Source organism: Miniopterus natalensis, chromosome 6 (assembly GCF_054644295.1).
Source record: "Miniopterus natalensis isolate mMinNat1 chromosome 6, mMinNat1.hap1, whole genome shotgun sequence".
Lineage (NCBI taxonomy): Eukaryota > Metazoa > Chordata > Mammalia > Chiroptera > Miniopteridae > Miniopterus > Miniopterus natalensis.
Window position 1 is genome coordinate 31,699,246 of NC_142086.1, and position 22,708 is coordinate 31,721,953.

At 39.2% G+C, this 22,708-nt stretch overlaps 1 protein-coding gene across 1 annotated transcript in view; it reads left to right on the forward strand.

The window, feature by feature from the left end:
* ALCAM (activated leukocyte cell adhesion molecule) overlaps window positions 1-22,708 on the forward strand; it is a 186,908-nt gene that overhangs the window by 137,931 nt on the left and 26,269 nt on the right. The window contains exons 4-11 of the mRNA XM_087818137.1: window positions 5,999-6,063; window positions 7,268-7,355; window positions 7,816-7,998; window positions 13,346-13,473; window positions 15,004-15,136; window positions 19,157-19,269; window positions 21,364-21,499; window positions 21,608-21,745. Coding sequence (XP_087674263.1) covers window positions 5,999-6,063; window positions 7,268-7,355; window positions 7,816-7,998; window positions 13,346-13,473; window positions 15,004-15,136; window positions 19,157-19,269; window positions 21,364-21,499; window positions 21,608-21,745 — 984 coding nt within the window. The remainder of the gene's footprint in view (window positions 1-5,998; window positions 6,064-7,267; window positions 7,356-7,815; window positions 7,999-13,345; window positions 13,474-15,003; window positions 15,137-19,156; window positions 19,270-21,363; window positions 21,500-21,607; window positions 21,746-22,708) is intronic.

Below are 22,708 nucleotides of genomic sequence, written 5' to 3' on the forward strand. Positions count from 1 at the left end.
AAAACAATAAAATACAGACAAATCCAAACTATCTTGTGATTTAGAGAGCTAAGCTTTGTGTGTGTGTGTGTGTGTGTGTAAACCCTACACACACACACACACACACACACACACCCTAACCTTTAATGCTTGCCAATTTGTTCCTTCAAAGCGCTCAGTTGGTTTATGAAATTGCCCTAAAGTAACAAAGTTTACCACATCCTGAATGTGTATGTGGAAAACAAGAAGGGGGTAAACACAGAGTAGGGTTAAAAGAAGAGAAGAGTGCAGGAAAAATTTGGATAACTACTGTAGTAATTAAGGCGAGGTTTCTTTGCCTAATGATAATACATAGTTAATGTTACTGTGCACACTGCTATGCAAATGAGTGACTTGAGAAGTTCTAGTTAAATTATTTTATCTGCTAATATTCAAATAAAGAGTCCCACCTCTGTTACATCATAATATTTTAGAAGATACAGGGAGAAGAACAGTCTCAAAAGCTTCAGAATGCCAGTCTCACTTTTCAGTTTTTCCCCTCTGCTTTCTGATGAGTTGACAGCACCTAGAAATTATTAAAATAAATAGGCAAGAAAGAAACCCCGAGGGCCTTGCTGCTACAGCAAGTAAGCATGGATTTTTCCTGTTTCTCTCGTAATAGCCTAGGCAACCAAGTAGGACTGTCCCTTAAGTATTTATATGGACTTCAAAGCTCCTATGGGCTTCATGACATGGATTCAAAGAGTGCTTATACTATCAAAGGAAACTTTGGCCTCCAGAAGAAACTTCTAAGAGCATGCTACATGTTTCGGTTGATTACCTTTTAGTTTAGGAGGCACCTGTTCACACTTCTCAATTGTTTTAGGAATCAAACCAATTATCAAGTGTTTGTCAGTCATGCCCCATTCTATTAAACACCCCGAATAATCGGCACCCTGTATTTGGCAATATTCCATGTATTTTTTTCCCTTTTATTTCACTTTGATGTCACGAGGAAGATGCACTGCTAGGGACACTTTCTAAAGAGAACAACCAAAATTATTTCATGAGGCTGTGATGTCATAAATGTAAGCACATATCAAGAATGTACCATCGTAGGTGCAGAGATGAAGTCACAACACTCTAAAGTTTATGTGTGTTGATTCATCATTGTTGGTTTCTTTTTTACTGGGTTAAAATGACCAAATCTCAAGATGTATACAAGAAAGTTGAGAAAATCCAGGTTGTTCCATTTATGACAATTTTTAGACTATTAAAAAAAAAAAAAAAAAGCCATACGGCTATCTGGGAAAAAATGCAATTGCTTGTATTAGATAAAATTTGTAAGTCATTTTGGAATACAGAGGATTTCTATGATTGTGAAAACAGACTCACACCCGCATACCCTCAGCACCCCACCCCCTTCTCTTTTGAATGCTGTTGAAAACAAAGTGATTCTCAGAAACAGAATTTGCATTCCAGGCCGGGGGCCAGGGAGAATTCAAATAGACAAGCTACACACTCTTGAAAATAGAGTTTTATACTAAAAACCGTGGGACACTGCACGTCTTATCACATGACCAGCACAGCTCACGATAAAGAAAGTGTGTGCAAGAGCATATAGGGGCTTCGCTTTCTTAAAAATAATGAATTTACTTTGGGCCACTTTTCATGAAGCAACCAGCAGCTGTGACAGGGAGGCTTTCATTCTATGCATGTATATATTGCAGTCACTTAAGAGTTACTAGGCTCATCAATCAGCCCTCTGTTTCCTTCTGTCGAATCACCTAGCAACATGCGCTGTGTACCGCAGAATGGAGAGTGGTTAACGGGAGCTAATCCCAGATCAGCTTGCTGCAGAGCGTCGTCCTCATGGGCAACGGCAAATTGCATTTATTCAAACGAGGAGCCATGACGGATGACTTTGTTACCTCCGATGCAGAGCTGTTTGTTTAGTTTTAACCTGTACCTCAGATGCAAGAAAACATTTCAGTAAAGCAGCCGAGATCACAATAAATCATGTACTTTGTCACCACTAATACAGCTCTTTCTTTTTTCCTTTCTGGTAGTTGAATGGCATCAAAATCAAACTGTGTTTGCGCTGAATGCACATTTGAAGTTAATAATACCATTCAAAAGGAAGAATAGACCTTTAAAAGTTCCCAAAGATCCATTCCAGTCATTGTGTAAAGGTCTTAGAGGTCAATTGGGTACCCGCGTTGCCAAATGGCTGTCAGTGGTGTAATAGAAAAATCACAGGACTGGTCATCAGGAGACCTAGCTTGGTTAGAAATGCTGCTAATTTCTGACCTTGGGCAAGTCGCTTCATCTGTCTGGGGCTATGAGTGAGTACTTCCTCATCAGTAAAATAAGTTCTTTGGAGCAGATGCAGTTTTCCTGTTGTGTTCCTAGGATCCTTTTGAGCCTGGAGAGCTGAGGAAGTGAGGAGCTGCTTCTGTGGGATTAGCTAGAATTCCACCTACTCAATATTTCAAAGTTTTTTCATGATAATTTGTTCAGGGGAAAAAGAGGGGAGGCAGAAGAGCTTCACCTCTAAAAAAGCTTTTGAAAACCACCAACGCAGGCTACTCTGCCCAGCCTCTTACACTCTGTGTCTGTAGCGTTAAAAGAAGGACCGTTTTCAGGTCCCCACGGCGTCGAGCCTGCTGCGCACCTGGACCTGCCCTTCTCCTGGTGATGGGCGGCGGCGCTGCTTTGCTTCCCACGGTTACTTTAGAGCTTGCTTCTAAATGTTCGCAATGTTTTATCAGAATTGAGCATTCCTCCGCTTACCTCTCTGGAAAAGTTAGTCAACCTGCAAAGAATTTTTTAAAAATGAAGGAAGCAGAAAATGACTTATTTAACAAAGGAGATGTGTATTTATATTTTATTTTGATTCTTTAAATATTAAAAAAAATATCTTTCCCATCTCCTGAGGAAAATAAACTCCTTCCGTGCTCACGATGGTTTACTTAAAGGACATCAGGACTTACGAGGGGCGATTGCTAGCAAGGCGCTGAGAGAAGCACGAAGTCAGCGTAACAAGTGCCCCCGCCCCTTCTTGCTCTCCTCCCGCATCAAACTGAGTCACCCTGTGCGTGATTTTTATAACAACACTGTACTTTGTGGGTGACAGAAAGCAGTTTTGCATCCGTCCCTCCATCCTCACTTGGCTATAAGACCCTTGACAAAATTATTTTAATAATGCAAATAAATTTGGGGCATGCCTTTTTCTTTCAGTTCTATACTTGGTGATGAATCCTTAAATCGTATTAAGACATAATTCATGTAAAGTTTTTTTTAAACACTTTGGAATCAATATGCAATTTTGTTAAAATAGTACTCATGTCCCCTTTTATGGTCTTCCAACTAATACTCATCGATTGTTACAAGCTAATATAAGAGAAAATTACATACAGAAGATATAGTTAGGGTTTGAAACAAAGGCTTAAGGAGAAAATAATTGAAATAAATGCAATAGGTATTACCATACTTCCACAGTACCCCCTGTGATTCTTTCTTCCAAATAGAAATATGAGTAACAATGTGAGCATTCTTTCCTCAAGTTTCCCTGGGTTTGCTAGTTTCATTCTATTGAAATAAGAATAAATTTTTGAAAATATGAATGGAAGTTGGTCCTTTACACATGGCCAAGTGTTTATGATCTTATGTGAACTGATAAAACATCACAAGGTTTGCAAGGCAAAGGAGAGAAATATATTCTACATAAGAGGAACTGTGTTCCCAACCGTTTAGGTATATGATTTTGGTGAACTAGAAAGTAGCGTGACTTCGCCAAACTGCCTACCCACATTTTGTATGAAGAGCCTCAATTTTTCCAGAAGATTTTTCAAATCTTTCCATGTACTCTGGGCATAGATACTACTGAAAAAGAAACAAGCAATGAAGAAAACACACACCCACAAACATTTTTTTTCTTGTTAATTTTGACTCCCAATTGACCACATAAATAAATTTAATATCTTACCTCCAGTTCGGCTCTCTGGGAGGTGTTAATAAATTACTGATTTCAGTTCCCAAAGGATTTTTGTTTACCCACTTAAGCCCCAAGAATTTTCATTATGTTTGAATATTATGGTTGCAGTGCTCTTTTAAATGTATTACATTTGCATCAAAATATGAATTCTGAACAGAATTTAATGTTTTAGCAATAACTCAGAGTTGTAATTATGGACATAATGACATGACATTAGAATAGTGATCACATCAAGGCTTACTGATGTATGGGAGGCTTTAATCCCCCACCATGCTTCCTGAAGTTGCTGTGTATATTGAGTTTTTGTCAGTTTTTTATAAGTTCTTATGGTCACATTTTTAATATTGAGGGGGTCAGATGTCATTTCCTGTTTGTGTTAATGTAGCTGTCTCTGTCATGCCTTTCTAGTCTTCTATATTTTTTTATGTTTTTCTATCTTTTTAATGTTTTGTTTCTAATCTATGTATTTAAGAAATAGATAATCACTCCTGTGAAAATCGTATTAGAATTCTATTTCTAGAGTTAATAGTAAATAGGCCCTCCTAAAATTAAAGTGCATGAGTTCCACACGTAGGCACATTTTTTATGATTATTCATTATTCTAATTTGCATTATAAAACATATTTGCAAGGGGGAAATTAACTCTCAATAGTAACCTGAGGAAGTTTACATTTTTTGCACGTAGTCTCAGTGACATTCATTTTGCTAGCCCAAAGACTTTTTGTCTTTGTCTTTGGCTTCTGTAATGGTCTGGGTAGGTAGTGTGTCTGATAACTGAATTCCAGATTGAGTAAGAACTATAGAAAGCCAATTTAGTTTAGTTTGGTAATCAAAATTATAACTACTGAGATGATAAACAAAAGGACTATAAAAGAAAGAATAGCTGTTTGTTTTTATTTATCTGTTTACATGACAATAGAATAATTCTGCCCCTTGCTACTCACAAAAATCAATGCCAACAAGGCAATCTCCATTTTCTGTAGCCTAATTGTTAGAGCTAATTAAAAGTTAAAAATTCGATCAATGTTAGAAAACCAGTAGCAAAGAATAAAATAACTTAGAATAAGCTTAAATACCACCTTGTTGCTGAAATTTTTAACCAATGCTTCCCAATGCCTCTATTAGAATTTGTGCTTACAGAATTTCCTATATTTAAAATGTTTCTGTCCATTATCTCAGGTTCCAGATTTGAACGATTTGCCACATTTATAGTTTTGTAATGTCACTTCACTTAAAAGATAAGGTTTGAGCCCGGCTGGGTGTGGCTCAGCGGTTGAGTGTCAACCTAGGATCCAGGAGATCAGGGTTCGATTCCCAGTCAGGCCACATGCCTGGGTTGTGGGCTGCAGAAAATCAATGACTCTCTCATCATTGATGTTTCTATCTCTCTCTCCCTCTCCTTTCCTCTCTCTGAAATCAATAAAGATATATTTTTAAAAAATAAAATAAAAGATAAGGTTTGAGATATACTGGAAACTTTGGCCTCTATATCCCTTAATTAACTTTGTATTTCTCATGATTTTAAAGCATTGACTCTTAAACTTTATTGTGCCCTAGAATTCCCTATGGAGCGTGTTAAAAATGTAGATATATAGGATTCCCCCCCTCCCTCCCAGAAATTCTGATTCAGTTGGCCAGGTAGGACTCAGAAATCTGCATTTTAAACAAATATCCCTCTGATGCTGATTCATGTGCGTTCAGGTCTTCACCTAAGGAGTTGGAAGCTATTGATAAGTGGACATGGTAATCCATTGGAGATACATTCTATTTAGCACATTAACCTCTATTTCACTATCAAATCTGTATTCATTGTTTATAAAACATTATTGATATTTTATTCAAAGGAGTTACAAGCATTTAAAATAATATTTAACATAATAAAGCAAATATTCGAAGGGAGTGACTAGATTTCATAATTACATATTATGTTATGTTGTTGCTTGATTTTCTACTTTGAGTAAATGAATTATTTTTTATAAGCCAAATCACAGCTTCCCTTTATACTTCCACATGTACTTAAGGCCTTTCTCTACTTAACTCTAGAGCAACCATCTAAACCTGAAATTGTTAACAAAGCGCCATTTCTTGAAACAGAGCAGCTAAAAAAGGTAAGAACTTGTTTTTGATTAGTTGCCTTTACTTAGCCTAGTATTAAATGCCTTCTCCTGGCCTCAGATGCCAGGACAAATACGATAAACTTGCCTCTTGTGTAGCTGGCAGGGTGACCGATGCCAGTCAGAGTCTGCATAAGGTAGAGTGGGCCACAGAGGAAGGCGATGCTGTTCCTGAAGGGGAGAGGGGGAAAGGAGAGTAAAAAGAAGTATGTCTTTCATGTCTGAATGAACCTAATATTTAATGGAGTCATGAAAGATGAGTAGACTTTCCCCTGACCAGCAATTTGTAGTAATATGATGTGAAAGAGAATGACATTTTGGGGGAAACATCAAGTTATTTGCATTGCTCAATCTTCGGGTGCTAGGACAGCAGGTAGGAGAGTGAAATAAGAGATCAGTCTGGAGAGATAAGGAGAGGCTGGTGTAGGATAAGCCTTGTATGTTACATAGGGGATTTGGACTTCATTCTATTGACAAATTAAGCTACTGAAAAGTTGAAGTAAAGGTGTGAGGAAGTCAGATTTGAAAGGTCATATTAGCAGAGGTGTGAGGGAGGCCGTAAAGAAGGAGGGACAACTGTGGAGTTCTGCATTTGGGCACATCGATCGGCTAGTAATTCCTAGCTAAGATACCTCAGTTTTCCTTGGGGAGTGGGGGTGGGGGACCAAGTCTGGAATTCTTTGAATCAGATTAAATTTTTCTGCATAATATTCTTATATAAGCACTAAATATTAAAGTTAAAACAAATTTGAAGAAAAGTGGTGGGGATATGTACTGCAGTCTGGAGTGTATATAGTAAGAAGCTGGAGAGGCAGCCTCACTGTAACGCCGTTAATGATCGCTGTGTGTGCAAACTAATGAACCATGACGATAGCCAGTATTAATGTAATTATGTTATTTAGTTAATGTTAAAAATGAATAATGTCGAAATAAAATTGGTAATGCTTCTACATGAATGTGGTTTTATTCATAGCTGCAGCATCTAGGGTATATTTTAAAATGGGCAAGAGCATAATTTTAAGTGTAAGACATTGTTTTCCACAAGACAGCACTTATTCCATCCTTAGTCAGTGCTTGGAAAATGAATGGGTGAGGAAACCTCTGGGATAACTCTAAAATCCCCCTGAGGATCCTGAGCTTCCAAACTGACACCCACTGATGAAACCAAGGCGGTAACATTTCCTCTTTTACTTTGCAGTTAGGTGACTGCATTTCAAAAGACAGTTATCCCGATGGCAACATCACGTGGTACAGAAGTGGGAAAGTGCTGCAGCCCCTCGAAGGAGGTGGGTATGAAGCGGGCCATGCGTTCAGGTGACCTGCTTTGACCTCTCTCATCTGGGGATTCCTCAAACTCCCCTGCATCTGAATGTGTTGTCCTCCTTTGATCTGTGACTTCATGCTTTGTTACTTTAAAGTATCCATTAAATCGCTAAGTGATTTTTAAACACCATTTTAGCACTTGTGCAGAAGAACCTAGAACAGAGAAAATTATTTCTGTGCGTGGCATGCTTTAGAAGTTAATTAAAGTGAGTGGGAAATCAGATTCCAAGATTCTATTTCTGTCTTTGTCTCTGATTCATGGTTTTGAAAAGACATCCTACCTCCCTACGTGTCACTTTCCCCCTCCTGCTAAATACATTGAGAAGGACAGAACCACTTCTCAGAGGTGTTTGTGACATTTAATTAGGAATTGTGGGGTTTTTGATGAAAGATCTTATCATTAGTGTTCTATATTTTCTTCAGCGGCGGTCATAATTTTTAAAAAGGAAGTGGACCCAGTAACTCAGCTCTATACCATGACTTCATCCCTGGAGTACAAGACAACGAAGGCTGACATACAAATGCCGTTCACCTGCTCTGTGACATATTATGGACCATCAGGCCAGAAAACAGTTTATTCCGAACAAGCAGTCTTTGATATCTACTGTAAGTAATTCAACGTATCATTATGCAATTTTAATGCATCAGAAATAACATTCAAATGCTTATCAGTCTAAGTCACAATCCTAATGATCTTTGGATTCTACTTCCAACCCCCACCCCTACTCCATAGCACCCTAATAATCTCTTACTCATTGAAACACCTATAGAATGAAGGCTTACGCGTCTTATGATATCTTTCACTCTCTACTTTGTTATTTACAAGCATTTTTTCCGTATTCTGATAGAAGCTAAGTTCCTTAAATACAAGATCTCTAACTCAGTCTTACCCTCCTGGTAGTCCTCAGCCCTGGCACACAGCCGTGAACTTTATAGGAGTTCAAAATGCCATCTGATGAAAACTTTTCTGAAGGAATGACAGATGGTTTTCTGAATGACCTATGACTGATTGGTCTTCTAGAGAAGGGATTTTCCTTTCAATAAAGATGTTTATTTTATTAATGAAATAAGTTGTATAAGTTAAATAGGATGTTGTATTCCAAGATGTTTTGGTTACCCTTTATTTTATAGATTTGAAACATGAAATAGTAGACTACAAAGGAAACGTCTTGATCATCTGGTCTAACACAATTATTTTACTTAGCAGTAAAGTAACTTGTCCTGAATTAGCTGTAGAGACTGGGTTGGAACCCTTTTCACCACTGCTGTGCTATTTCCTGTAAGACAGGTACCAAGATAATCTAATGATTAAGAGCAAACATGCTGGCCATCCAGTCCCAGCGGTGTCAATTACTGTGTGTTTCTAGAAGAGTAGCTTAACTACCCGAGGTCTCACTTCTCTTATCTCAAAATGGGACTCGTAGTGTCATTACAGAAATTAAGCGAAATCGCAAATCTAAAGTAGACACTGTATCTCACATTAAATGCTCATTATTAAGTACTATTGCCATTATTACTAAAGGATCATTATTACTACGTAAGGACAGAGGTGGTGATATCTTTTTAGGAAAAGGCAAGAAAGAATCTTCTTAATTTTTTTTAAATGCATCAAAAATTCTTGTAGCACTGCCATATGTTGGAGAGTAACCCAGCACATCTACATCTGTTCTGGGGAAAGTGCATAAATTCCATTTGAGCCTTCAGAAAGTTTTACCCACATACATTTCTATTTTGGTTCCATAAAGTGTAGAACCTTATTAAGAACAAAACTGAAATTTGGCTTGTCCTAATAATAAAGGGTGGTTTTGCCTTTAACTTTGCAAATATATACATTTCAACTTGATTCAAAAGCAATGATTGAGCCTGGCTGGGTGGGACTCAGCGGTTGAGCATCAGCCTAGGATCCAGGAGATTGGGGATCGATTCCCGGTCAGGGCACATGCCCGGGTTGTGGGCTCGATCCCCAGTAGGGGGCGTGCAGGAGGCAGCTGATCAATGACTCTCATCATTAATGTTTCTCTCTTTCTCTCCCTTCCTCTCTGAAATCAATAAAGATGTTTTGTTTTTTAAAAAAAGCAATGATTGAGAGGATTTCGTCATGTACAGCTTATCTAAAATCAAACTGTTACCTCTGTAAGTGAAGAAAGAATTCTGTCTGTTCAAAAACATTCAATGGGAAATAAACTATCTTGGTGTAAGTGCAGGAGTACAAGATAGGAAAGAACCTCAAGATGAGTAGTAAAAATGGGAAACTGGCTTAAGAAAGAATAGAAATGTATGTGAGTGTCAGGTGTTGGTATGGGTAAGCAGAGAAGCCCTTGATCTTATTGAAGGAAATGATTTTACTGTGACTGGCTGTGTGGGGACGTTTGGCGTGGCTTTTGATGAGACACAATGTATGCAGTGTTGGGCTCCGTGGTGAAGACACACAAGTGTTTGGCATTTTAGGAATTTGCTACTCTACTAGAGATATGACACCTACATCCGAACGGAATTAGTGCAAGATTGCAAGTGGTCTAAGTGCCACAGGAACTTCATGAACAGTCCTAAAAGCACAGGCGCCCAAGGACAGTGATTGCCAAACTTCAATGTGTATCAGCATCGCCTGAGGAACTTGTCAGAACGCGGCTGCTGGGCCCTGCTCTAGTTTCTCATCCTCTAGGTGCTGGGAGGGCCCAGCACTGGGCATTTATAACAAATTCCCGGCGATGCTGATGCTGATGATTGAAGACCACACTTGGAGAACCGCTACTCCAGGATGACTTCATAGAAGAGAGGGGGCCAGCTAAATGGAAAGGACACAGAGTACACTCAAGGGAATAGAAATTTGATAAATTCATCTTGATAAAGATGCCCTGGGCTACTCCTCCCTTACCGTATTCAGTCAGTAAAGAATTCTTATAGAATCTAGTTCCTTAATCTTTGTGTTTATCTTATCTTCTGACACCACCTAGGATGATGTCACCATTCTTCATCACCTGTATTTTTGTGACAGTTTTCTAAATAGTACTCCTCTTGTTTACTTATTCCAAACTGCCCTCCAAGACGCTGTCAGGAATATCTTTCTAAAACACAAATGTGACCATGTCACTGCTGTGATTAAAGTTCTTCAGTGACACCTCGGATCTCTGAGATTGACCTTCACGCTCCTGACTGATCTCAGTATGCCTTGAGTCCCCTGTAGACATGGTCCTGCTCTGTGTCTCAACCTTCATTACTTCCCTGAACCTACCATAGCCTGTTCTGCTTTCCAGATTCTTCCTGCAAAATAGCACCTACATGCCTGGCCGTATGCTGTTACTGCCTCGTCTAGCAAACACCTACCTAGTCTTCAAAACCCAGATCCAGAGTCAATTCATACTAGAAGCTTCCCAGTCTCAGGCATCTCTAAGTACCAGGGGTCACTATGCTTACACCATATGCAGTTTTTACATTATTTTCGTCTTAATTGTTAAGTATGGTTTGATCTTAATTTGAAAGTTCATTGAAGGCAGGGACTGGGCTGCTGTCACCTTTATAACTCTAGCACTTAGTACCTGCAGAAAACAAATATTAGCTAACAAATGGATAAAATGACTGGACAGAGGATTAACGGAGAGACAGAAGAAAGAAGAATTGAGTAGACTCTTTTGTTTATTATGTAGAGGTATGTACAGAGTAGTGAGATGAGAAATAGATACCAGGCTAGGAAAGATTTATTTCCGTCTCACATGTTGGGAATGCATGAGGCTTCTGAATGTCATTGCAATAGTCAAAGCACTGCTTAAAAACTGACTTAGGGGAAATACACAAGGGTGGGCCAAAGTAGGTTTACAGTTACTCATATGGAAAATACAATAATTAAATGAAAATACAAGAATGAACTCTGTTTCAGGTACCCTTAACTATAAACCTACTTTTGCCCACCTCTGTATATAAAGGAGCAGAGAGAGGAAAGGTTCAAGGTGAGGGGCTGAGTGAAGTTTGATGGCCGTGTTTCCTGTGTAGGTTAATTAGAGCCTGGGCTAGGGAAGCATTAGTGGGAATAGAAGGAGAGAATGACATGCCAAATATATTAAGTATTAATCATTAAGACTGGGTGATTGAGTGGGTAAGAGATGACAAAAGAGAAAGCCACAGCAACTGGCAAAATGACAGAGTAAAATTCAAAGTCAGGGGCAAAGGGAGTGCAAGAGATCATTAGTTTTGTTTGAGGCGTGTTAGTGGACATCGAGAAAGTGACTGTGAAAAATAAAATGTGTTACATTAACCTTCTGATCTCAGTCTAGTCCTTCAACCCCCTGGGATGGAGCAGAGCCTATCGAGAAGGGGACACCGAGAAGGGGCCTTTTGAAATGGAGCAGAAAGGCGGATGGATTGTGACCCCTAGCTCTTGTGTCAGCCTTAATCGGGGATGTGCCACAGCAACGGGCCAAAACTAGTCAGAGAAGGGCCACCTAAAAGAGTGAGGAAGGCCCTAGCTGATTTTGCTCAGTGGTTAGAGCGTCAGTCCACAGACTGGAGGGTCCTGGGTTCAATTCCAGCCAAGGGCACACCTCAGTTGCAGGCTCGATCCCCTGCCCTTGTCAGGACTGATGTGGGAGGAAACCAATCGATGTGTCTCTCTCACATCAGAGTTTCTCTCTCTCTCTCTCTCTCTCTGAAAAGCAATGGAAAAAATATCCTCGGGTGAAAAGGGCCTAAAAATAGAAGGTCAGTAGGGGACCAAAATCAAACTTAATTTACTTTCCAACTTTACCAGGAACTGCTGGTCAGGGATCTGCCTCAGGCAAATTCAGAAAAACTAACAAGAAGTGTATTAAACCAATCACTGTTCAGCCTCAGAACATTCTGGGCAAATATTCAGAGATGCCCGAGCATGAAGAAAAGGCAAAGAAGCAACCTACAACAATCCTCCTGTTTTTTTCTGTACTTTGATCTTGGAAATATAAGCAGCTGCAAGAGACGGAAGAAAGCCTCCAAATCTACCCCTTGCTTGATTTGTTTTTAGCTGATAGCAAAATAAATCTTCATAGATAATTTTTAGTGCTCCCAGTTTGGAAATAGAGACACACGCCTCGATGGTATCAAGCCTGTGGAAAGAGTCTCTAAAATAAACCTTTGCATTAAATGATTTTGAAATTTAATGTTTATTGTATTATCACACTTTATAACAAGTGGATAAGTTAGAAAGTGGGTGATTTATAACCACCAACACCACCTCCTTTTATTTCATATTTGCTAGATACGGTCCACTGTATCCAGCCTTTAATTGCTTTAGCATTCTATTGTTGAGCAGTAGCCTTACTCAAGAATACCCTTTGGCCCTATTTCCTCCATAAAATTGACTGAAATGGAATGAAAGTTGCATCTTGGCTCCACTGAATGGAACAGAATTACAATATACTTACAGCCCTGTTGATTGTGTTAAGCATCTCCCTCAGTTCACGGCATTCATCATTTTGAAAGCTGATCTACTCGCCTGCATGCTCAAAATCTTGCTGGCGTTATTTAGCTCATGTATCTTTTTATTTAATATGAGGTATTATTATGTAATGTGAGTGCAGGGGTGCTTAATAGCATTAGCTACTTTGCTAGCTGATCCAGTCTTTCCAAACTGTAAGATTCATGTAATATAGTTAAGTGTTCCTGTAATGAAATCATATAGTGAGATTGTTCTTACTGGTGATTTACCCATAAAATAATTCTGGTCATTCCTACCTCAGTTGAAGAAATTTTGCTAAGAAGAAATTGATTTGTATGTAACAGAGTCTCTTTGTAGTTTGTTCTAACCGAGATTAGTGCTCGTAGCAAGTAGCTATTAACTTCAATCCTTCTATAAAAAGATACATTTAAGTAATTACCATCACTAGCTTCTTGAGAAAATTGTGTATAATTTAGTTATTTACATTGTATGGACAGAGTAATTTGGTACTTGGCAAAAATGTTTAACTCGTATCTGTGACTCTTGCAGATCCTACAGAGCAGGTGACAATACAAGTGCTGCCACCAAAAAGTGCCATCAAAGAAGGGGACAATATCACTCTGAAATGCTTGGGAAATGGTAACCCTCCTCCTGAGGAGTTTTTGTTTTACTTACCAGTAAGTGCTTAAGGATTGTTACTTGAGCTAGAATACTTTCTTTTTGTCCTGTTGTTTGGCAGCTGGCTGACATTAAAGATTGAATGTACTTGGGCAGCTTAAGTGAGAAAGGATGTTTGTCTTGGGGACAAGGGACACCTGTAGAATGTCCTTTGAAAGCTTTTTTCAGCATCTGCCAATAGTCTTGCCTTTTTTTTTCAATGTTAAGAGATTTCAAAGAATAGAAGAAAAAAGCTGATGGCAGGAAACTATTAATTATGAAACTTCAACCTTTCATTATCCCAATAAACTATAAGAACCTGCTGTTTAGAAGCAGATAACCGTAAAAGGAAGAGTGATGGCGGCAAGTGCGCTGGCACAGACTCTAAACCTACCCCTAGCTCCTTCCCGAACACGCCTGTGAGCCTCCGAAGTGGGAACAGCACTGTTGCGGATTCTATTTAGCTTCTCAGACTAAAGCCGGGGCTCTAGCCGTTGCATATAGTCTTGAAGCACCAGCTCCTCAACTTTTATCAGTATCGTAGCTGAAAGGGATGCTGTGTAGAGAGGGTCGTTTGGACAATTCCCTAGGACGTCTTCTCGATGCCGCAGAGACCTGGAGCCCGGCTAGGAGACCGCCCGTCTGAGGACCCTCCTTCGCTCTCCCGCAGCTCGCCCTGAGCTTTCCTTTATGACCGTCTATCGAGAGGAGCCGTGTACAACTCTACATGCACTTGCTGCAGGGATATGTTTAAAATGGCATCTGCTGCATTCCTCCGTAGAGTTTAAGACTGTCATCCATGACGTTCCTCAGAAGACCAATCTAAGGAGCTTCTTTTAGGCTTCCGTGCTGACAGATGGCTTTGTGTCTTCTAATAAATTGACACACTGTTTCTGTCTAACGTGCAAACGAAATTTGGAAACTAGTTGTGTTTCCATCTTGGCTATCAGGGGTCACAGGGCCAAATGTTAGTCTTAGTTTTGGCAACAATATCTGGTACTTATCTTTTTTTGGTTAACATATATTCCTAGTTCATTTATATTTTTATATTTTAGTTTGTTATTGGGGTATTTTTCTCCTTTATTTTTTTCTCTTTTTTTTCTTTCCCCCTTTTCCTTCCTTCCTTCCTTCCTTCTTCATTTCCTTCCTTCCTTCTTTCCTTCCTTCTTTCCTTCCTTCCTTCCTTGCTACCTTTCTTTTTCTCCTTTTTATTTGGATATATGGCATGCTTTCTTTTAAGTTGCCTTGACTTTTCCTGTCAAATTAGGCAAGGCATAAATATAAAAATAAAATATTGGAAATTAAAATAAAAATAAAACATAATCCATGCTATCAATAAAATAGATGTCATCAATACAATGTAAATTAGCTCCTAAATATCAATTATTTTCCAGGAATCAGATAATACCAACTATCCTCTCGTTTGTCCAATCAAAGAAATATATGACCTTTTTTACTTATTTGAGGAAATGTCATTTTCATCAAGAAATACAACTGTCTGTATTATAGCTACCAAGTGTGCTAACCTGACATTTTGCCTCTGTCGAAAGGGACAGCCCGAGGGAATACGAAGCTCGAACACTTACACTCTGACAGATGTGAGGCGCAATGCAACAGGAGACTACAGATGCTCCCTGATAGACAAGAAGAGCATGATTGCTTCAACCACCATCACAGTTCACTGTAAGTCACTTTATTCTTCACGTAACGTGGTTTCATTTGACTTACAGAAGGACATAAACACCAGCTCCACTTTGGTCCAGATTTGCACTGCAGCGCTGAAATCTTGCCTGGATCCATTAGCTGCAACTTTTGACAGTAGGAAACCTCAGCCTTTTGTTATTACTACCTTCAGTTTGAGGAATCAACAAAATATATGCATGAATATTAAAGAAATAACTCATTTTACCTTTTAAGAAAATATTTAGATATTCTTGAAGTTTACAAAGTTTTCATTTGGCACATAAAAGTATAGATTAAGTATCTCTTTAAAAATTACAGAATAAATATTATTAACATCCAAAGCCCAGCAACACAAAGTTAATGTAGAGTCAACCTTTGGAAGAAGAGGTAGAAACTCCTAAAAGCCATTTATTAGCTTTTTTTATAGAGGAAGATAGAAATTTTTTAGAAATAGACCTCTTCAAAATCACTCTGTAATACCTTTTTTTTTTTTTTTTTTGGTTAATGTTCACCTGCTTTTCATCTCTAGGTACTTCAAAAGTTACATTTACTTCACTGTAAATTTACTACAGAAAAAGATACACATAGAAAACAGACACTTTGTGTTCTTTGCTTTGTAACTCCTGACAGTTTATATTACTGATGTGCTTGATGCACTGTGGAAACTGGGAACAAATTTGAGCTGCTCTCTGGTGACACTAGACTTCACAGAGTGCTTTGGGCAAATGTCAGTCCTGCTTGGAGGTATAGACCAAACTTTCTGATACGTCTTTGGCACCCAACAGCACCATCATATAAATAAGGTTTCCTCTCGACATGATCCACTACTAGCCCACTGAGTATGAGGGGTTTCTTTGTTTTAACATTGAAAAAGACTTTAGAAGTTGTTCTGAGGAAATGATTCTAAATCTTTCATTCTCCCCACAATGCTTGGGAAACACATAGGAGAGAAGCCAAAACTTTGAGGGAGATACAAGAAGGTACTTTAGAGAGTGGAGTAACCAGATGGTTGTTTGGAGTGTGTGGTGTTGGAAGGACATCCTGGGAGGCCTTTAAAAACAGTGTACTGTTGAGAAATATACACAGCCCGTCCGTTTCTCTGTTTGCCCCGTGTCCATGTTGCACAGATCTGAGTACGTTGCCACCAGGGACTGTTTAAACAAAAACCAGTGACCTCTCAGGATAGCAACAGTGCTACTTTTCTCTGAGGACTAGTCAGTCATGGGACCATTTATCCAGCCTGTTCCATGAAAAATAAAAAAATAAAAGTGAAGTAAGAGACTAACCAGCATGTGGAATTGCCTATGGAATAACTCTCTGGTACAACTGTTCATGAGATCTTGGGCCAATAACCAAGAATCCAGTGCTCAGAGGTGGTATGTTTACATTTCAGAGATGTTAGCTACTCCCTGGGACACTAAAAGGAGAGGGCTCTTACTTGTATCACCTGTAGATCAAGCAGGGGGGAACAGATAACAGACCAATAAATCAAAAGACTTGGTTGCAGCCCAGCCGGTGTGGCTCAGTGGTTGAGCGTCAACCTAGGATCCAGGCGATCGGGGTTCGATTCCCGGTCAGGGCACATGCCCGGGTTGTGGGCTCGATCCCCAGTCGGGGGCGTGCAGGAGGCAGCCGATCAATGACTCTCTTCATTGATGTTTCTGTCTCTCTCTCTCCCTCTCCCTTCCTCTCTGAAATCAATAAAGATATATTTAAAAAAAAAAAAAAAAAGACTTGGTTGCAGCCACACAGTACCTCCATGATCAGCTGGGATGAGAAAGAAAATCTACAAAGCATTTCACAGTTTAATTGGAGTCCAGTGCATTTTACTGGATCTAGATGCTTTTTAGTTTTGACGGGTAGACTGTTAACATTAGGCTTTAAGTCCTACTTCGCTCCTTAAAAGCTGAAAAGAGTATTGCAAGTAAATCAAGATTTTACTCTCTCACATGAAATGAAAACATAAAAATCCTATTTTTGCCCATTTAATCTTGATTGCTTGTTTGTTTTCCAAAAACAAGATTTGTTTTCTTTGCATTGATGACAGAGGGAGTGTGGCTGGGGAAACGCCAGCCCGAACCCGGAGGTGTTTGCAGAGCAGGCCCTGAGCAGGGCTCCCGCCCGCGCGCCCAGAGCTGCCGCTGAAATGGCTGCTGTTCCGCCGCCCATAAGTGCACACGTAGATCCTTTGGCAGGACTTCCAAAGCTCATCCATCCTCACTCTTTAAAGTCTCTTATCACTGGCAAGTTAACTATCCAGCAAAGGAAAACTTCTGACTCGCCCTAAGTAGAATTTTCAGTTAAATATAATTCTTCAAAATATGCTGAGGAAGCTCCACTTTTCCATGTGATCATGCACATTTTAATATTCATGAGAAACTGAGAGAACATACTTCATTCATTCAGTAGTTCTTGAGAGCCTATCATGTGTCAGACACTGGAAACACAGTCACAACTCAAGCTATGGTAGGCTCATGGTGCTTCCAGCCTAGCAGGAGAAGCAAGAATTTTTTTTTTTTTTAAATACATCTTTATTGATTTCAGAGAGAGGAAGGGAGAGGGAGAGAGACAGAAACATCAATGATGAGAGAGTCATTGATCGGCTGCAGCCCGCAACCCGGGCCTGTGCCCTGACCGGGAATCGAACCCCGATCGCCTGGGTCCTAGGTTGACGCTCAACCGCTGAGCCACGCCCGCCTGGGCAAGAAGCAAGTATTTTAAAATGATGTTCACACAATCAACAAATTACAATTAGGACATGTAGGACCAATGAGAAGCACAGGGTACAGTAACAGAATCCCACTGCTGTAGAATAAAGTCCCCCCGCTGAAAACAGCAGGCACAGTCCTTTCCAGCCTGGCCTCAGTTAATTCATCCTCCCTGTGCTATAACCATTCTGACCAGCTTTCTCACCGTGGTGACATCTGCCGGGCTCCCTCGCCTCTTTGGCTTTGCTTATGTGGCAGAAGTTTTCCCTGGATCTCCACTTATCAAAGCTCTTCTCACCCCCTGGGGCCACAGACAAATTACCACCTATAGGAAACCTGCCTGGAAACCCAGTTTGGCTCTGGTCTCTATTTTCCCATACGTCTCCGCTTGTGCCTGTTTGTAGCCCTTCCTTTAGTTTTTCAACAAATATTTATCGAGCAGGATCCTCATTATTAGCACATTCGCCACCGGGTGCTGATTTCATGCCACACTGTGTGTTATAGTTGCATAGTTGAGCACAATCGCCTCTCCCTCAAAAACTGCGCATTGTAAGCTCGTGATTCATCTCTGTATCTCCCATTAGTGCTTGGAACATAGTAGCTGTACAATAAATGTCTGTTGTATTGAACTGGATTTTCCTCATACAGATTACGCTACGACAGGGAGATTTTTATAGAAATTACTTTCCGTCTAAAAGATCATACCTCCTTAGATGTGTATAGACTCTATTTTTAAAAGATGATATCTGCGAACAGTGTACCTTACAATAGATCTCATTTAAAGTTTCAACTGCATGAGAAATGGAATACAATTTTTAAAAAATATTTAACGACCACAGTCAATTCTCTCTGAAGGAACTACGTAGACTACCTCATGACTTTTCAATTTATCACCTGCTGGCTAAATATACTTGATTTTCCCATGGTATGCTTTACCTATTCTTTTTATAATGTTTACCTCACCATCATCATTCTTTATTTTCTTCCAGAAGTGATTTAAGAATTTTTTTTTTTTTCTTAAGGTGATAGACCCCTGGGGAACACATATGTGCAGTGAAAACATCAATCATGTTAACTGCAAACAAATGCATAATCAATTAGGTTGACCATTCACTTGTCTAACCTGGTCTCAAAGCTCGCTTGAAAAATGACTGATTATGCTACAGTTCGGTTATTTCAGTCACATAAATCAGTTCTGAATTTTCAAGTGCAGTTAGAGGGATTTTTTTTTTTCATCGTTTCTTCTCCAAACTATTTTGACTATCTTACTTTCCTGGAGTTTGCATTTTAAGCAGATTTTTCTGCTTCACAGATTTGGATTTGTCCTTAAATCCAAGTGGGGAAGTGACCAAGCAGATTGGCGATGCCCTGCCGGTGTCGTGCACAATATCTGCTAGTAGGAACGCAACCGTGGTATGGATGAAAGTAAGTAACATTCCTTGGTAATATTCTGCTGTTTGAACTGATTCCTTCTTAGGCTTCTTTTCTGTTTTATGAGATATCCAAATATGTATATTCAGGAAAATGTGTTTATACACCCACGCTCATATCCTCTTTATCTATAATAATACAAGTCATGTCACAATAAAATTTTAGAGGAGCTCAACAATAGTATAGCACCTGTAACTGATGCTCTGAAACTTAGTTTGGGGGTGTTAATTTAATTATGTGCATATACTAAGTAATTATACAGATATACACATGCTCAGAGACACACACATATACATCTCTATTATTTAGAGCTTAACGATTTATGGTGTGTTGTAACCCACATTATTCTCACATGACAGTTACAGCAACCCTGTGAAATATGCAGGACATTTATTATTTCCTCACATTATTTATAAAGAGGTTGAGATGAAGGAAATCAGAGAGCACATAAGTGACAGAGTAGACTCAAGCTCAGGCCTTGCTGAGAGTAACTACTGTGTTGAAACTAATCTTAAGTGTCTGAATGTGGGTTCTACTGAACTCGTTGCTCTTTGGAGGTACATATCTCTCTTCACCCTTGAGCCATAGTAGAACATCTGGAACTTCTTAGGAGTTTAGTCAGCACTTCTTGAGTAAGTGCTTATATTTTCTTGTAATTGTCGGATATGTAGGACATTACCTGGACCCAATTATTGCTATATTTTTAGAGTGAGAAAGTAGGATTGGTAATTTGTGATTTGAGACAGGGTTCTTACCAAAGGCAATGGTTGTAACTCTGATCCCTTCACTCAAAGCCTTGTCTAATAAATCTAAGGACCCAGTGCATTTATCCCCAGAACATGGAACAGTAGCATTTAACAGTAGCATTTAACCAGTAATGTGTGGATAAAACACATACCAACCATTTGAAATAGGGGTTGACAAGTATTATCTTTATAAACAATTGTGGAGAAATGTATTACTAGTTTCTTCTTGATGAAAATATAAATTATTCTGTATTGCTCTTTGATGTCTGTTAATGCCAGGTCCTGTTACTTGTTCTCTGACTCTCACTTTCTTATCACACTTTGTTTTAACCATACCCTTATCACAACTTCTTGCTCACTCAGATATTAAAGTGTTACTCTATAGACTGCATGTTTAGCATAAAATATTTATAGTAGTTGATGGCCTAAGGGCTAAACAAGTTCTAGGCAACTAGAACACCCAGTAGCATTATGAACACTCACAGTCTGTGTTACTGCAGGACTAGAGAAGCTAGTTTACTTGGCTAAATCAACTTCTGTATCAATTGCAGCCACTTGTTAATGGAATACCTAATATGAGTGGTGCTGATCAATATTGTCTGGCCATTGATTGGTTGATGGTAGAGGGGGGAAAAAATCATAATGGACAAAGACCACATAATCTTAGGATTCTTCTTAGGTGTCTGCTTATGAGCATTTCAATTCCTGATAAATAGCATCATTTTCCGTATATCGAGTGATTTTTTAAAAAATTAAATGTTGCATTTTATTTTTTCATGGAAATTAGGATAGTAAGCTGTTATTAAGGGTCTCTTCAAAAAGCATTTTGTCCTAATTACCCTGGGCCTGTAATGGATCCCCTATTGTGATAATTGTATCCTATAAAATGACTTTCAGGCACCACCTATACTCATCATTGATTATGTAGCACAAGTCTTCAGGGTTTGTCATTCCTGGTTATCTACATTTACCACAAGGAGTAATTACTATGAATCTAAAGCTTTCCTTAGTGTAAGCACATTATATTGTTTATATCAAGTCCTCACAACACTTCAAAATGGTTATTACCCCATTTTACAAATAAGGAAACTGAGTCTCAAAAGTTTATGAACTTGCTCCAAATTATAAATTTAGTAAGAAGAAGAATCTGAAATAATGTCCAATCCTACAGAACTACAAAGGAAAAAGGAAATCTATTTTCAAAGGCGTCTGAAGTAAAGAAAAATAAGTTTGCGTTTTCATTAGACCCAGAAGAATCATTTTAGGCTTAATAATTTATCTAGTAAACATATTGAGAATTGTTATTGTGCCCTGTGAAGTAATTAACTTTTTATTTAATCAGGATAACACCAGGCTTAAATCTAGCCCATCATTTTCTAGTCTCCACTATCAGGATGCGGGAAACTATGTCTGCGAAACTGCCTTGCAGGAGGTGGAAGGACTAAAGAAAAGAGAGTCCTTGACTCTCATTGTAGAAGGTAATAAGAGACTTGAACACCCATTCAGATTTTCCTTTGAGAATTTGCTCTCTGATTACTTTTATGACCTTAGTTTAACATCTTATTTTAATTTTCATAATACTTTAGGAAAACCTCAAATCAAAATGACAAAGAAAACCGATCCCAGTGGACTGTCTAAAACAATCATCTGCCATGTGGAAGGGTTTCCGAAGCCTGCTATACAGTGGACAATAACCGGTAGCGGGAGTGTCATAAACCAAGCAAGTATTTGTCTTCTTGTTCTGTGCTGCGCGGTTTTATCTCGACCTACACCATGGGCTAGCTTGTTACCAATGTGAAGTCTGCAGTGTGTTCTCAGAGGAAGCTTTTGCTAAATTTTTAATTTTCCCAAAGGCAGAACATGGTTCAAAGAGAGACTTTTAAACCCCAGGGCCATGGAGAATGAAAGAGTCATGATGCTGTGGCCAGTATCTGTTTTCAAAAGAACGTAAAGTGAGTGTTGTTCTATGGTCATTAATCCCTGAAACGTGGTGATTAAAACATTAAGGTATGCACTTTTCTGCATCATAAACTTACACATCTGAGTGTAAGTGGCCTCCATTACTTTTCTTACACACGTTAAGGGCTATTTCTTCTTAAAACTGGGCCCTGGAGTGTGGTGAAGGACACATTCAGTGTTTCTGAACATACGGTCTGGTCTGTGTGCACCAGGGCCAGGGCCAGAGTAAAGCTAGTTAAATATATAGTGTCTAGGATGTTTCCTTCTGAACCAAAGGAAACATAAACCAAGCAGTAATATTTGTACCTTTGTCAGGACATTTTAGTAATAGTAAAGGGCTAAGAACTTATGAACACTACCAGTAACTTTCTTTTCACTTTGACAAAAAAAAGAATGAGAATCTGGCCTGTCACTAGGGGTTCAGAGCTGTAATCCCACTGAATTGCCAGCCTGCTCAGTTATCGAGATTCTTGCTAATTCCAGTTTCTCCACGACAAGCCTTCACGTCCCCCTTCTCCGTGGAGCCAGTGAAAGGCTCTTCAGCAACACCCAGAGGTGCCGTTCGATGATCTGAGTCTCCTGTGCTGCCTCCTTCCAGCTTTGGCCCAGCTGCCGTCTGGAAGGCATGCATCAAGCAGACTTGCAATTGAGTTTTCAGTTAAAATTTCTACTCTTTCCCTGTCCAGGGAAGTTGGGCCGCTGGTCCACATTGTATAATGCGGTTTTGC